Genomic DNA, 15436 nt, shown 5'->3' with positions numbered 1-15436 from the left:
CCGGGGGTCTCTCTTAGGGAGGATGAGAGGGTCACGATGAGGCTCTTTGAGGCGGACAAGAGTGGGGTGTCGAAAAGATGGATTCCCCCAACGCAGATCATTCTTCGGATGAGCCGCTCACCGTCGGCCTCATACCGGCCTTAGCACAGGGTGAGTGGGGTCGGTATGAGGCCCATCAACGCTGTCAATGCTCCTGTTCTTCGAACTTCGATTTAATTTCTCTATTTAATTCTTGCTTTGTTTCCTTCGCAGATCACTTTGGACCGGATTTGTTTGAGGATATCCTCCGGAGAATGGGGCTGCACAAAGACAAAACCGTTGCTAACTTGCATCCCAAGGCTCTGACTCACGACCGTAGGCCGTCGCCGAATGATCTTATGGACCAGCGGTTGAAACGCTTGAATGTGGTGGAGGCCCAGGCGAAGGTTGTTAGTAATATGCCGCGCCATACGCGAAAAACAAAGTCTTCGGCGGTGATGGCGTCGACATCGGCTCCGCCTTCCACCCCCCCTGTACAGAAAGAGACGGTGGAAGTTGTTTACATCTCTAATGGGGATGACTCTGACGAGGAGGAGGGGTCTCCCCTTGTCCGTAAGAGAAAGCAGACAGCTTTTACCGCTGCCGTTGCTTCCTGGCCGACGAGGAGATGCGCCCTTCGCCAAGAAGGCCAAGCACGATCGATCTATCCGGTGGCTCGTTTAGCTTCTGGTTCATCGCGCCGCCGATGACAGAGCTCTTAGGCATGTCGATGTATGTTGATACGATGTTTTCTTTAAATTTTGTAGATCGATCGGCTCGATCGCGCTCTTATTGAGCAGCAAGTGGAGGAGAAACCCGCGCAGGCTGGTGTTCGTGACGTCGCCATTGGGTCTTCATCCCAGAAGGTTTCCCTTTCCCAACCGCAGACTAGTGATCGAAATGTCACTGCTGACTCCTCATCCCAGAAGGTTTCCCCCTCCCGGCTCGTGGCGGGAGGTGCGAGGTTGGTCGAGGAGCTGGCGAGGTGGAACGAGCTGGCCGGTGCTTGCATTATAGAGCAAGAGAAGGTCGTGGCTCAGTCCGCTCTTGAGCTTGACGTCACTAAGAAGGTGGCCGCGAAGGCGAGGCTGGATCTCCTCAATGAGCAAAGGCTTAGGGGAGATGTCGAGAAAGCGCTCTTGGCTGAGAGAAAGCTTAGGGAGGACGCTGAAAAGGAGGTCCTTGCTGAGAGAGCCAAGGCCGAGGCTGCTGCGGCCGAAGTTGCAAAGTTGCTGGAGAAGTGTGACCTTGTTCAGAGGCACGCCGACCTTTATCTCCAGCAGAGGAATGAATTTAGGGGCAAATTTCAGATCCAGGGGAAGGTGATCCGAGCAAGGAGGCCATCATCGAGCAAAAGGAGGACGACATTGAGATGCTCCTAACCAAAATGCTCCCTGACCTGTGTTCCGAATTCCGGGATCTGGCCGAAGCCGCTGCCAGGGAAGTAATTGAGGAGCTCTTTCCTCTTGAAGGTTCCTTTCCGTGGGGCAGATTTGACGAGCTGTTTGACGACAAGCTCGAAGCTAAGGAGAAGGCTGTGGAGGAGAAGGTCAAGGAGGCGGTGAGGGTGAAGACAGAGCAGGAGGCGGCCGAGGAGGCAGCAGCTATCGCTGAGAAGGCTAAAGCGGCCAAGGAGGAAGCCGATTGGGCAAGGGCAGTTGAGGCCGCCGAGGCTAAGGCTCGGGGTCGCTTGAAGCCGAGGCCGCTAAGGGAGCTGCTGGGTTGACCCTCGAAGAAGGTGCTGCTACCGCTGCTGATGGCGAGCAACAGCAGACATAGGGAGATGATATCTGTAACCTTGTCTTTTGGTTTGTCCTTGTAATTTCTTGTAATTCGTTGAACATTTTTAATAAGAGCAAGTTTCTTCTGCCTCCGGCCTGGCCGAGGTTTTTACCTTACTTCCTTTTCTTGCGCTAGTATTCGAGCCTCAACTGTACTTTTAGCGTCTTTGTCTTCGTCTGGGTTGTCTCCTTACGTTATTAATTGAGGGTCTCTTTTGTTTCCGCCACGGCTTGGCCGAGGCAGTCTAGAGCGCGTATCTCAATTGTGTTAACGCTTCTAAGGCATTTTGATTGCTTTGAGAGTATCAACTGCGCTGGTCGTGATTGCCGCTCTTGTCGGTGTGACAGTGTGAGCCAGCACCTGCTTCTTGTTACTGACTGCCGTGGCGTCTACCACTTGTGGTGTCTGCAACGACGCCTATTTCTTCATGAGACTGCCGTGGCGTCTACCACTTGGAGTGACTGCGACGGCGTCCAACCTCTTGGGGTGACTGACGTGGCGTCTACTACTTGGGGTGACTTCGACGGCGCCTACTTCTTCATGGGACTGCCGTGGCGTCTACCACTTGGAGTGACTGCGACGGCGACCAACCTCTTGGGGTGACTGCCGTGGCGTCTACTACTTGGGGTGACTGCGACGGCGCCTATTTCTTCATGGAGACCGCTGGTGGCGTCTACCACTTGGAGTGATGCGACGGCGTCCAACCTCTTGGGGTGATCGCTAGTGGCGTCTACTACTTGGGGTGACTGCGACGGCGCCTATTTCTTCATGGAGACTGCCGCTCTTGTCGGTATGACAGTGTGAGCCGACATCTGCTTATTGATAAAGACTGCCGCTCGTGTCGGTATGACAGTGTGAGTCGGCGTCTGCTGCTTCCTAGTGACTATGGGAAGAATGAACATTTTGATGGAAGACTTGATGGTTTTTCATTTAGGTATAAACATGCGTCGGGGTGCCCACAGCTGTTTTGGACACCTCCGCCTCTACATAGATTATTCCCGAGATTACCAGCGTCCTAATGGCCTATCAAAGGCACAACGTCCTAGTCGGTAGCTAGTTAAATCCATGAGGTCGCCCTCTCGTTGTAAGGATAGACTTTTCCCTTTCTCCGATTTCTTTGCCACTTTGAGGGATTGCATGTTGCATCCTCTCGCGCTATCCGGACATTGACCACCTCGTCATTCTCGTCTTTATAGACGAGCTTATGCGCTTCCCCGGTCCGAGACATACATCGTTGTTAGGGCCCGATGGACATCATCAAGCGTCGGCCTTACTCGGGGTGACTCGGCCTATGAGAACGTTGTAGGCGGACGAGCCGTCGATGACCACGAACTCAGCCAGGACATTCTTAGCCGCATTCTTTTCGCCGAACGTCACCGGAGTCCGATCGACCCAGTGGTACCAGGCCACCGGAGAAGTCGTATAGTGGGTTGGTGCGGGGCTCAAGTCCTTGACTTTCGGTAGCCGAGGCCGAGGAAGCACTCCCGAACATGATGTTCGTGTATGCGCCCGTGTCAATCGTGCACCTCTTGACCAGGTGGTTGGATATGTCTAAATTGACTACAAGTGGGTCGCTGTGAGGAGCGATGACTCCTTCGTAGTCCTTCCTTCCGATGGTTATATCGGGGATGTTGGAAGCGGGGATCGCTGTGTTGGGCACAAAGTTGATGGCCTGATATAGCTCGTTCAGGTGCCGTTTGTGCCCGTGAGCGGACCCTCCGTTCTCATTGCCCCCGATGACAACATGGATCACTCCTATCCGTTCGAAGACGGATTTCTTACCCGAATCGTCGGCGTCGATCTTTTGGCCTTTGGCAACGTACTTGCCGAGGCTCCCCTTCCGGATCAGCTCTTCAATGGCATTCTTTAGATGCCGGCAGTCGTTGGTTAAATGGCCGGTGTGGCCGTGATACTCACAGTACTGGCTCGTGTCACCGTCACTTTTTGGCTTGGGGGGTCTCTCCCACTTCTGGCCCTCGTTCTTGCTCAAAGTGAAGACCTCGGCGGCCGACACGACTAGGGGGGTGTGATCATCGTACCGTTTTTTATAGTACGTTCCCGAACTCCACCCGGCGCCTGTCGAGTCTTGTTTCCTGGCAGACTTGTCCGACCGTGACCTATTATTCTCACGGCGTCTTTCATCGGACCGTGACCCGTTGTTGTCACGGCGTCTCTCATCCGGGTTGTCCTCCCGGTGACTCTTCTTTTCTGAGTGCTCGGCCTCGCTGGGGCCTACCCAGGTCTTGTGATAGTCTTCTACCTTGATGGCTTGGTCAGCCAACTTCCTGGCGGCGTCCAGACCCAGGCCTCCGCACTTGATGAGCTCATTTTTTAATTCTCCCCTTGGGAGGCCTTTCATCAGCGCGAAAGCCGCCAATTCGGGATTAATTTCTCGAATCTGCTGAACCTTTCCGTCGAACCTCTTCACATAGCTTCGTAGAGTCTCGCCCCCCTCCTGTTTGATAGTTAGGAGGTCTGACGTCTCCACGGCCCTCCTCTTATTGCAAGAGTACTGGGCTAGGAAGGCGTCCCTTAGGTCGGCGTAATAGTATACCGAGCCGTCGGGGAGCCCCTTGTACCGGCTTTGAGCCATTCCATGCGAGTTGTTGGGAAAACTCGCACTGCACCTCATCGGGCTGCTCCCATACCGACATGTAAGACTCGAAAGTCTCAGCGTGGTCGGCTGGATCACTATCTCCCTTGTATGATAGAGGTGGCAATTTGAGCTTAGTTGGCACCTGGACTTCTAGGACGTAGGCGCTGAGGGGCTGTCTGACCACGTGTCGAACGACACGCGGCGATCGGCTCCTCGCATTCCTAATCCGGCTCCTCTCCTCGTAACGGGAAGGACTCCTTCTTCGGCTCGGGCTTCTTCTCCAACTCTGCTGAGTCGGACTCCTCTGGCTCCTTTGGGATAAGCCTCGTTCGTGCTGCGGGGACGCTGTCCTCCCATGAGTACGGGAAGGACTTAGGTCTACCCCGCCCACTTTGGGCTCCCCCGGCGACTTGACCGGGTCAGCTTCTCCTAGTGCCCCGTTCAAATTTCTCGGAGTCACGTTTTGGGCCCTGGTCTCCTGGACAGTTTCCGCCGCTCTTGTCGGCGTGACAGTGTGAGCAGGCGTATTACTAATTAGGTCCAGGAGCATTTTCAGTTTTGCTACGTCAACCACATGTCCCATGATGGTGACCTGGTTGGCTGGCAGCGGCGTGTCGGGTATTGATGGCATCCCGAACTCCGGTTGGATTACACCGCCGGTGGAGGGTTGTATGACTCCAGAATTGTTGAAAGTATCATCTTGGTAAAATGCGGTTTCGTCGGTTACGACTGCGTCTTGTTGTTTCGACATCTTAGCTTTTTGGGTGGGTTTTTGTTGTTTTTTTTTTTTATTGGGAATGAATGTGACTAGCTTCTAGTGTCTTTCCCCACAGACGGCGCCAATTGTTCCGGGTGTAATTCCAGAGCAGATATTCGTTACCACCCGTTGCTTGTAGAATGATGTCCTTGGTTGAATCCTTCTTGTCTTTATCGTTCCTCTCGGCCTCTCCTGCAACAATGAACGAACTGAGGGCTTGGCTTTGTGCCAAGCGTACTCACTCCGACGCTCAAGTCAGTAACTTAGGGGATAAGTTGTTCCTTGGCTAAATGTATATTGGAGAGAGATAAGGAAGATAATACCAGATGAAGAGTGTATTTAGATTTTGTTGTGGGATCCTTTCCTCAATGAAGGTTGAGGAGTATTTATAGGCTTTCACCTTTTGTCACGTAGTGGCCAAGTGGCCAAGTGGCTAGCAGGTGGAAAGACTGATCTACCCCTCGGCCGAGGGACCTATGGCAGGCCGGCGGCCATGTTGGCTCACCGCCGAGGGGTCTTGGATATGAGTACGCGGGTGTGTGTCCCGGCTGGCAGGTTGTCACGCCGGGACCCAGGATAACAGGCCGATGGGATGCATCGGCTAGGCTGTCTAAGCCGTTGACTTGCTGTAGATATCTTTGACCTTGCTCAGTATGTTGACTTGGTCAGCGGTGCAGAATATGCCCCATCAGCAATATTCATGGAAAATACTTTGAGACGAATTGATGCATAATTGACTCAATAATGTCGCAGAATGCCAAACTCATTATAGTTAAACGCACCCTTAACCAAGAGAGTTCATGTGCTATGTTATATTTACGATGGGTTGTAATAACCATCATACATGATCTGAAACAAAATTTGGTTCTAACTGAGACAACAAGGCCCTCATCAAGCTTATGTAAAAGACAGAATTGAAAGTCCACCTTGCTCAAAAAATGAAGGCAGTGTCGAAACCAACAAGCAAAACATGTTTGATGGTCTAAAAACTGAAGAAAACTGATCAGAATCCCAAAAGATGGCCAACAATAATAATAGACAAGATTATTAAAGAGAAAAATATCACTAAGATTTGGAAAGCTAATCCCATACAAGTAGTTGCTAAACCATACAGGCCAACAACAGCTACTGATATTCGGAATAAAGGATATGGCAAAAGTCCAGGGACGGTCCAAAAGCTCCTTGACAAAGTTCAGTTTTGTTACAGCAATACAAACCACCGAACAATCATCAAGAAATAAATGATTATATGCAGTGATGATGCTAATTTGGTAACAACAAGTAAATGAGTAATGATGCTAATTTGGTAACAACAAGAAGTATGATTGTACTTGGGCGGTTGGGCCAATGAGACACATATGAATATGACCCAGTGGATGTTGGGCCAAATTTGGACCTCCGGCCTCCTTGTGGCAAATTGTTGGTGATCTTTTTATCTAGTTTTGGTGCTCTCCATTTCTAAAAGTAAATGGAAATTCCATTTTTTTCAACGGTCAAGATGATATTATGGAAATATCATATGGTTCTAGATTTATGTATTGAAAATTGAAATGTATGGATAGTAGCGTTTAAAAGGGAAAATATTATTAAACGCATCAACTTTACTATAGGATCGTCTTATAGCATAAGACTGACCCAAAATGAGAGTAGCTCAATTATAAATTTAATTTCATTTATATTTTAATTTTATTTTAACAACTCGGCATTTTACGATGAAAACTAACCCATTTAAATATACAAGTTACGCAAATTCTTATTTGCGACGGGTACTATTCCGTCTCAAATAAGAGACGGGCCAAATGTGACCATTTTATGAGAAAATGTGACCATTTTTTCATAGGTAACATTTTATGAACAGTTTATGAGTGGTTACATTTTATCAAAAAGTGGTCACATTTGGCCGTCGCAAATTGTGACCGTCACAAGGGAGAATTGCTGTACAAGTTATCAATCTAAAATTTTAGGTTATCAAAATAAAATATTTTTTTACAAATTTAGCAATCTATTTGGGCTTTTGATTAATGGATTAGTCTTATGAGTAAAATGGTCTTACACAACAATTTGTGTATTAAACGGGTTTAAAAGAGGAATTGGTAAGATCTATTTTTACGTAAGATTAATACAATATTAGGCCCAACAAAATTACTTAATAAAATTATAAAATAATATTTTTGTTTTAATAACCCAATATTTTAAATTGATAACTTACATATTTAAATATGTTACTCCCTTCTATTCACTATGATATTCCACATTGTTTTTGGGTAGTTTTTAAGCCCACTTGCGAAACGTCGTCGACGTTTTATAAAAAAAAGACAATCTTGCCCTTACCTATCTCTAACTTTAATCTCTCTTACCCTTGTCTTCTCTCTAACTCCCACCCGCATCACCATTCACCACCACACAGCATGACCACCCCCACCAGGTCGAGCACCGCAGTAGCGCCCCCACCACGCTCCAGCACCGCAGCTCCACCACCGACAAACGCATCAACATCCTTTATCATTTATCCTCTTAAATTCGTTCATCTTCATTCTCAAGCAAGAACACGATTGGTTGGTTTTTCTTTGCAATTAATTTATGATTTTAGTTTGTATAAATTGATTTTAATCAGGTTAGTAACATTTGTTTGTCTTGATTTGTATGAATTCTCGTCTCAATTTCGTCTCAATTCTACAACACCTTGAATCAAATATCACACTTATAATCAAGGCTAGTAATACACCATTCAAACCGCAACTCAAGAAAACCCAAACTTCTAATAACATGACCTTAACCCGGCTCACACCTTAGTGAACCCTTTATAAATTCTGCTTGGATATTGATCACTCGAAATAGTTTAAATTTAGGTTATTACGCTCATAAAGAACAACATGCTTACACAGTACATACGTAGAGTGAACAATTCCACAATAGATATCTTTTAAGACCGTCTTAAGAATAAAATGAGTATCTCTAGTCCATGTAAGTAATAACAAGCTAATGCCTAGTGTTGCTTAAGGAATACTCCTATCAGTTTTAATGACAAAATGAATCTAAATCTAAATACTACTACTCGATGATACAAAGATAATTTTATTGTTATTATACTTTTTTTTGAGGGTAAATTGATTATTACTCCCTTATATAATTCACTTTTTGAAACTAACTCCCTTATATAATTTTTTTCGAAACTTACTCCCATAAAATATAACTCTTTTCAAATATTGTTCCCATTCAGTAATTTCGACCAAACAAAAGAGAAATATTACCTCCAAAATTTGAAATTTGGTACTATTTTTTCTTGCGTATGACCATATTACCCTTATCCTTATTATATGCTTAATTTAAATCAACTCTTCCTCCCAAATTTGTTAAATTCACCTCCTTCCTCCCAAATTTGTTAAATCCCTTTCTCCCTCTCGGTGCAGTTGAAGTTTTCAATATAATAAGGCTAAAGATAATATAGTCATAAACAGCAAAAGTTAGTACCAAATTTTAAATTTTGAATGGAATATTTTTATTTTATTGACTGGAGTTGTTAAATGGGAGCAATATTTGATAACTGTGACATTTTATGGGAGTAATTTTCGAAAAAAAATATATAAGGGAGAAAGTTTCAAAAAGTGAATTATATAAGGGAGTAATAATCAATTTACCCTTTTTTTGATAAAGAAAGGAAACTGGATCAATCAAAATTAACACATAACATCCCCTGGATAAAAGCGATAATCGAAAATCAGAAATCTACGAATTACCCAAAGTAACATAAGAAAACAAAAACAAAGAAAAAAAGACACAAAAAGTGGATTCTCAAAGAAAGCTGTGCACGGAAATTCCAAAGAACTAACCTATTAGATAACACTTATTTAAATCCGTTTTAATAGTAAAGTTTTTCTAATGTATGTCCTAAGGCACGCATTAATAAATTAATTATGGAAAGATTTACAATATATTCTCATAATAAATGCAATTATAAACTTAATTTTACCATAATTAGTTTGAATATCCTATAAATCTTTACCTATTTAGTTTATTAATATGTACCATAAGAACACACATTAGAAAAACCCTTGATATTAACTCGAATATTATCTTCAAAAACCGGAATCTCCGGCTAATAATTGTACGGTCAGTCTCGAAAGATACACAATTCCACTGCCGGATCACCTCAGTCACTCACCTAACCGCTTAAAAATAAAATAAAATAAAATAAAATAAATAAAGAATAAAACAAAAGAATAGTCAGTCATCTCTTTTCCTCGTTCTTTGTTGCGCGTTCTTCAACACCTCTATATTCTTCATTTTCCACAACTTTTTCCACCCTTTTTTCTTCTCTCTCAATTTCTAGGGTTTCAATTTCCCCCTAATTAATTCCATCATCCTCTTCTCCTAATCGTTAATCTATCGAATTCTTCATCTTATTTTTCTATTCGCTGATCATTTCCGCGTTTAATTTTGTCGGTCAGCTTTTTACGAAGGTATGAAATTATAATTTGATTTGATTTCCGTTAATTTAGGCGTTTTCCTTGTGATTTTAGCTCGAATTAGATATATTAATTATTGATTTTGTTTTATTGAGTTTATTGTTTGGAATTTGGATTGACTTAGTTTTACTTGGATGATTGGAGTTGACTCTTAGTATCTATAATTAGTTAATGCGTTGATGATTTATTTTTTAGATAATTGAAGGAAATATTCGATTTTTTAAGCTATTTTGATGTGATAGTTGTGATTAATGAGAGGTTTAACTGTTTGATGATATGATTTTTGGATAATTATCGGAAATATGCGTTTTTTGAGCCTAGTTTGATGTGATAATGGTGATTAATGTGAGGTTTAACTGTTTGATGATATGATTTTTGGATTATTATCGGAAATATGCGTTTTTTGAGCTTAGTTTGATGTGATAATGGTGATTAATGAGAGGTTTAACTGTTTGATGATATGATTTTTGGATAATTATAGGAAATATGCGTTTTTTGAGCTTAGTTTGATGTGATAATAGTGATTAAGGAGAGGTTTAACTGTTTGATGATATGTTTTTTCGATAAATTTTGGAAATGTATGATTTTTGAGCTTAGTTTGATGTGATTGTGGTGATTAAAGAGAGGTTTAAGCTTTTTATGATATGATGTTCATATAAATTTAGGAATTTTATGATTTCTAAGCTTATTTTGATGTGGTAGTGGTGATTAATGAGAGGTTTAACTGTCTATTATATATATGATTATGAACTTAGTTGAGTTAAATTGATGTGATAGTGATTAACGAGAGGTTTAACTGTTTGATGTATGATTTTCGGATAAATTTAGGAAATGTATGGTTTTTGAGCTTAATTAGATGTGATAGTAGTGATTAATTAGAGGTTTAACTATTTCGGGATATGATTTTCGTATAAATTTAGGAATTATATGATTTCTGAGCTTAGTTGAGATAGTTTGATGTGATAGTGATGATTAATGAGAGGTTTGAATGTTAAGTATAGGTTATAAACTCACAGATGGAGGAGATTAAGAAACTAGAGGAGGCAAAATTGACATCTGCGGCTGCGTTCGTAGAAGGTGGAATTCAAGATGCATGTGATGATGCCTGTAGTATTTGTCTCGAGGAGTTCTGTGAAAGCGATCCTTCAACGGTAACACATTGTGTTTTTCGGCTTGTTTTTTTAGCTCTAAATGTTAGAAATATGAACTCGTGATGTGTAAGTTTGTTCTTTGGCTGTTTCAGGTTACTGGGTGTAAGCATGGGTTTCATCTTCAGTGTATTCTGGAATGGTAAGGATGCTCCTTTTACCCTCTTTTATGTAATTCATGTAAGCGGAGGCATAAGTCACTAAGTCTATTACGATACTTAGCGGAGTGGGATTTGAACCTGCCACAGTGCCACCTATTACTAAAGGTCCTGACTCCTGCGTCTTTACCGTGGGGCGCACTCTCTGGTTACCCTTTATGTTTGTGGTGAATTGGTGATGTACTGATGTAGTATAGATGTTCAAGGGAATTAGGTGGTGTCAAAGTGTCAAATCTTTCCTAGTCCTTAAACACGCTATTGTGCTATTGTTAGCATTTGGTTTTGAATTTTTGCATCAAAAACTTCTATACCACTTCTTCAGCTCTTTGTACATAAAGAATACCAAAATGTTGATTGAATAATAGCTTAAAGGTCCAACAAAATTTGAATTGGCTATTATGCAAATTTGCCAATGTACCATGGAGCCTAACATGACGATTGTTTGGTATATGAGTGTAGATGTAGTTTCAATTAATTGTAATACACCTGATTAAGTTAATATGTAGGAGAAAGGAAGGGTATGGAGAGGGGTTACATGTATAGGATTAATAGTCATTGAGATGTGAATACACAAACTCCGCTATGTAGCTAGGAGTAATGTTAAATGCACATGGCTTTATGATCACAAGCGAAGTGAGACTTTGAAAAGCAAGGCGAGACACGAGCCTCATGCACACTCACATTGTTTTCAAAACTTGTATTCCAACATAAAATTGTGCTATATTACCCCCTTATCACCTAAAGAAGTAAAAGCCAGGGAAGGGGATAATACTAAAATCCTGAAGAAAAAAATCTATGGTGTTTCTTTAGTAGTGTCCCTCTCTAGCTACACCTTATGTACCTAGGCATTTTGGGTATTTGCTCACTAAGCCTCGTGTAAATGAAGATCGCCATACTCATAACATCATAAGTATCAAGTAGTACATGAAAAGTATGAGATCTACAGTTCAATTTCGTGAACATGATGCCAGGATATAAGTTCGCTATGTAACTTTTCAGGTGCCAGAGAAGTTCCCAGTGCCCAATGTGCTGGCAGCCCATCAGTTTGAAAGACCCTACAAGGTGTGCATGGTCTTCTCCGTTTTATAATGTTCTCATGGCCAGTTGTTGCAGACTCTGACATTAAGCGTTTGTTATGCCTGTTTGTTTGCAGTCAAGAACTATTGGATGCTGTAGTGGATGAAAGAAATATCAGGCTTAACCCACCGAGGAATACAACGATATTTCATCATCCAGCTCTAGGGGATTTCGAGATACAGCATGTAAACTACTTTACTATTTTTAAGCAGTCCGTTTTGGTATTTTTCTGTAGGGCGGGTAGGGTGCCTTTTATCCTGTGTTTTAATCACTTTATCTTCTTTCTGTGCCACACAGTTACCAGTTGGTGTTCATGAATCCGAGCTGGAGGAGCGTATAATTCAGCAACTAGCGGCTGCCGCTGCAATGGGACGAGCGAGACATTTTGCTAGAAGGGAAGGCCATAGAGGCAGATCATCAGCTCAAGGCCGTCCCCAGTTTTTGGTTGTCTCTTCTCATCCTGGTTCTCAGGCTGGCACAGTTTCTTATCCTGATGGAGGACAAGCGGAAACTACTCACGCTAGCTCAGATGCCATGCCTTCCTCGCCTCTAATAATTGGAGGGGAAGCATCTCAGCATATATCCTCACCAAATCATTCAAACCAAAGAGAGAGAGTTTCATCCTCTGGATTTAGTGCCCTTTCTTCTGGCCCACATGCATCACCTTCGAGTAGTGGGTTAGTGCTGCATTATGCATCTCATCTCAGGATCCAAGTCTCAACCCACCCCAAAAGAAATTATTTTTAATGTCCATTTCGTATTTCTATAAAATTCTCTTCCCTCAAGTTTATCGGCAATGATTAAAGTTTTAATCTTTCTTCTTGTTTTAGGTCTCCCAATCAGTCTTCTCCAAGAAGTCAAGACAGAGCCAGTTCATCAGACCTCCAATCATTTTCAGAAACCTTAAAGTCTCGGTTAAATACAATGTCTACGAGGTATTGGACATTTTAAACTTTTTATTGGGTGTTCACCTAACATCAATGTATCATAGCAATGAATATTGCAAGTGCGGGAAATGTGCTCCTTGCTTATTGTTTCTATTTTATAAAGATACAAGGAATCTATATCCAAGAGCACACGAGGATGGAAGGAAAGATGGTTTTCTCGTAACTCTCCTATTTCTGATATTGGCTCTGACGTGAGGAGAGAAGTGAACGCTGGAATAGCGACTGTGTCCCGGATGATAGAGCGTCTGGACACAAGGGATGGAACATCCAACAGTGGATCTGTACCTACTAGTTCAGAAAGCAGCCCGGCTCATGACCTATCCCACCCAGGCACTCGACACAATATTGATTCCGTCACAAGCCCGGAAGAGAACCATTTGAGCGACAGCAGGACACAAACCCCGTGCGCTACTGAATCTGCTTCAGACAGAGCATAGCGTTAGCCATTGCTTCAATTTATAACATTGCATCTTTGAAGGTGAGTCTTTCCTTTAGATGTCTATTGTACTACTCATTGTATTTAGTACAACAGTCGATCCTCTTTTTTATATCTTTTATACTAGTCACTTAGTCTTTAGTGTTGGTAGTTTCTCAGGAAATTTGCATATGTTGCTAGCAGTGGTAGCATGGATTTGGAATTTGGAATTTGGTCACTAGCCTTGAGATAAGCACTTTGTACACTGGACTTGTGGTGAAAGGTGTGGACCTCTGAGTGTGAAAATAAATAGCAGAGCGGGAGCGTTTGAGGGTTAGAAACAAGTAGATGTTCCGTCGTTCTCCTTAACTTGAGAATGCTAGTACTATATGTATACTGTATAGTACTTCGGTAACTTTATTATTAGCTCGGCCTGGTTGATTCTCTTGTTTTTGACTTTTTCAAAGATTCCCACCACAAAATCGTCCTATAGGAGACCCAGTATAGAGATAGAGGAAGAAGCGCGTACTGAGTTTCGGAAAGATATCTGGTGGGTGGCTGGAAGACTTCAGTTTCCTTAGGCCCCTCTACTCCCCTGGCATGAACAATTGACGTAGTTTTGACAAATTGTGACAACATTTACGCGTTCCTAGTTTAGTGACCTCTGAAGCTAGCAATTTAATTTATGTTGAAAGCAGCAAACTGAGGTTACCATACAAAATACTCCGTATTATCTATGCATTTTAAAGTGTGAAATGATTGAAATGTTCTTCAAGCCGGTCTCTCAATATGGCCGTTTTTCTGTGGTGTTGCTTGACTGACTACTCCTATGGGTGACATCAGCGGCGGATTTGGGGAGGGGAAAGTGAGGGCACGTGCCCTCACGTGACGGAAAAAAAAAAGAAAAAAAAAACTGAAAATTTATGTTTACATATTTAGAGCGCCTATTTTTAGCATGATCATGCTCTTGGTCTGGTGGTAAGAGGCTTATAAACTTCCCCGATGGTCTCGTGTTCGAATCTCACTATGGTTAGGTTTGGCTTATTTTTTTTTGTATGTTCAAAGTTAGAGTTAATTAATTGTATTTCAAAATGATGCTACAAGGGTTCGAACCTGGGACGTTAGGCTAGTATATTCAATGATTGTCCAACACACCAATTGCATACTAATATTGTTTGTTAAACATATATATTTTTATATCTATAGAATTATACACTTTTAGAAGTAGTTCCATGTAAAATTTCCCACTGTCTTATAAATAAAGATTATGGTACTCTTTGGTTAATTTTTTTACTATTTTCATGACGATAATATATGAAATTGAAGGGGTCTCTCGAATTTTTTTACACAGACCCCCCCAATTCTACCGCCGAAAATGGATATTCCCTCTAAAATAATGCACTTGGGCTTGTTGGTATTTGGTTTAGCCGTTTAGGGTTTGTTGATATATTTTTTCTTTACGATTATATTATTATGTATTGACGATGAAAAAATTTTAATGTATAAAAGTTGTCCGCAAAATTTTTTTTTTGGGGTGTGCCCCCCCTTTAGTCAAATCCTGCATCCGCCACTGGGTGACATGTTTTTTCTTTGCCCAAGAAAGTTATCCTTTGGACCGACTTTTATTAATTTTTTTGCGATATGGAATTAGGAGCAGGCTTGCACTATCGACACTGATTTCCTTATATCTCGTTTCAGGTACAATTACGTGAAATCAAAGCAATGCTATGTTTCTGATGCAGTTGCCTAAATAGCAGACTGGTAAAATGGTAGCTGCTTGCCGGAGAAATAATAAAGTTACTTATAGATTCATCTGAGCTTGTCAAAGAACACGGTTCTTTTGAAGACTCGATTATATATTCATCTGAGCTTGTCAAAGAACACGGTTCTTTTGAAGACACGATTGTAAATTATGTTACTGTACCTCATTCTCGAAACCATGTTGGTTTGTTCTGTTTTGCACATCTAGTTTTAGTGTGCTTGGTGTACTTTCTCGATGCTCGATATCTGTAGATGTGGATCCGTAGACTTAAAAGAGTATAACAATATACGAGTATACGAGTATAAAACTA

At 42.3% G+C, this 15436-nt stretch overlaps 1 protein-coding gene across 1 annotated transcript; it reads left to right on the top strand.

The window, feature by feature from the left end:
- Positions 1–9313: 9313 nt before the first annotated feature.
- Positions 9314–15436, top strand: LOC141614938 (E3 ubiquitin-protein ligase RHF2A-like). The gene is made up of 9 exons (XM_074433597.1): positions 9314–9613; positions 10621–10770; positions 10863–10909; positions 11925–11987; positions 12079–12187; positions 12300–12679; positions 12833–12937; positions 13053–13427; positions 15063–15436. The coding sequence occupies exons 2-8, from the start codon at positions 10636–10638 to the stop codon at positions 13384–13386; spliced, it is 1173 nt and encodes a 390-aa protein (XP_074289698.1). The 5' UTR covers positions 9314–9613; positions 10621–10635; the 3' UTR covers positions 13387–13427; positions 15063–15436.

This window comes from Silene latifolia, chromosome 1 (genome assembly GCF_048544455.1).
Source record: "Silene latifolia isolate original U9 population chromosome 1, ASM4854445v1, whole genome shotgun sequence".
NCBI classification, from domain to species: Eukaryota; Viridiplantae; Streptophyta; class Magnoliopsida; order Caryophyllales; family Caryophyllaceae; genus Silene; species Silene latifolia.
The sequence above is the reverse complement of the archived record's forward strand: the minus strand, read 5'-3'. Positions and strand labels throughout refer to the sequence as shown.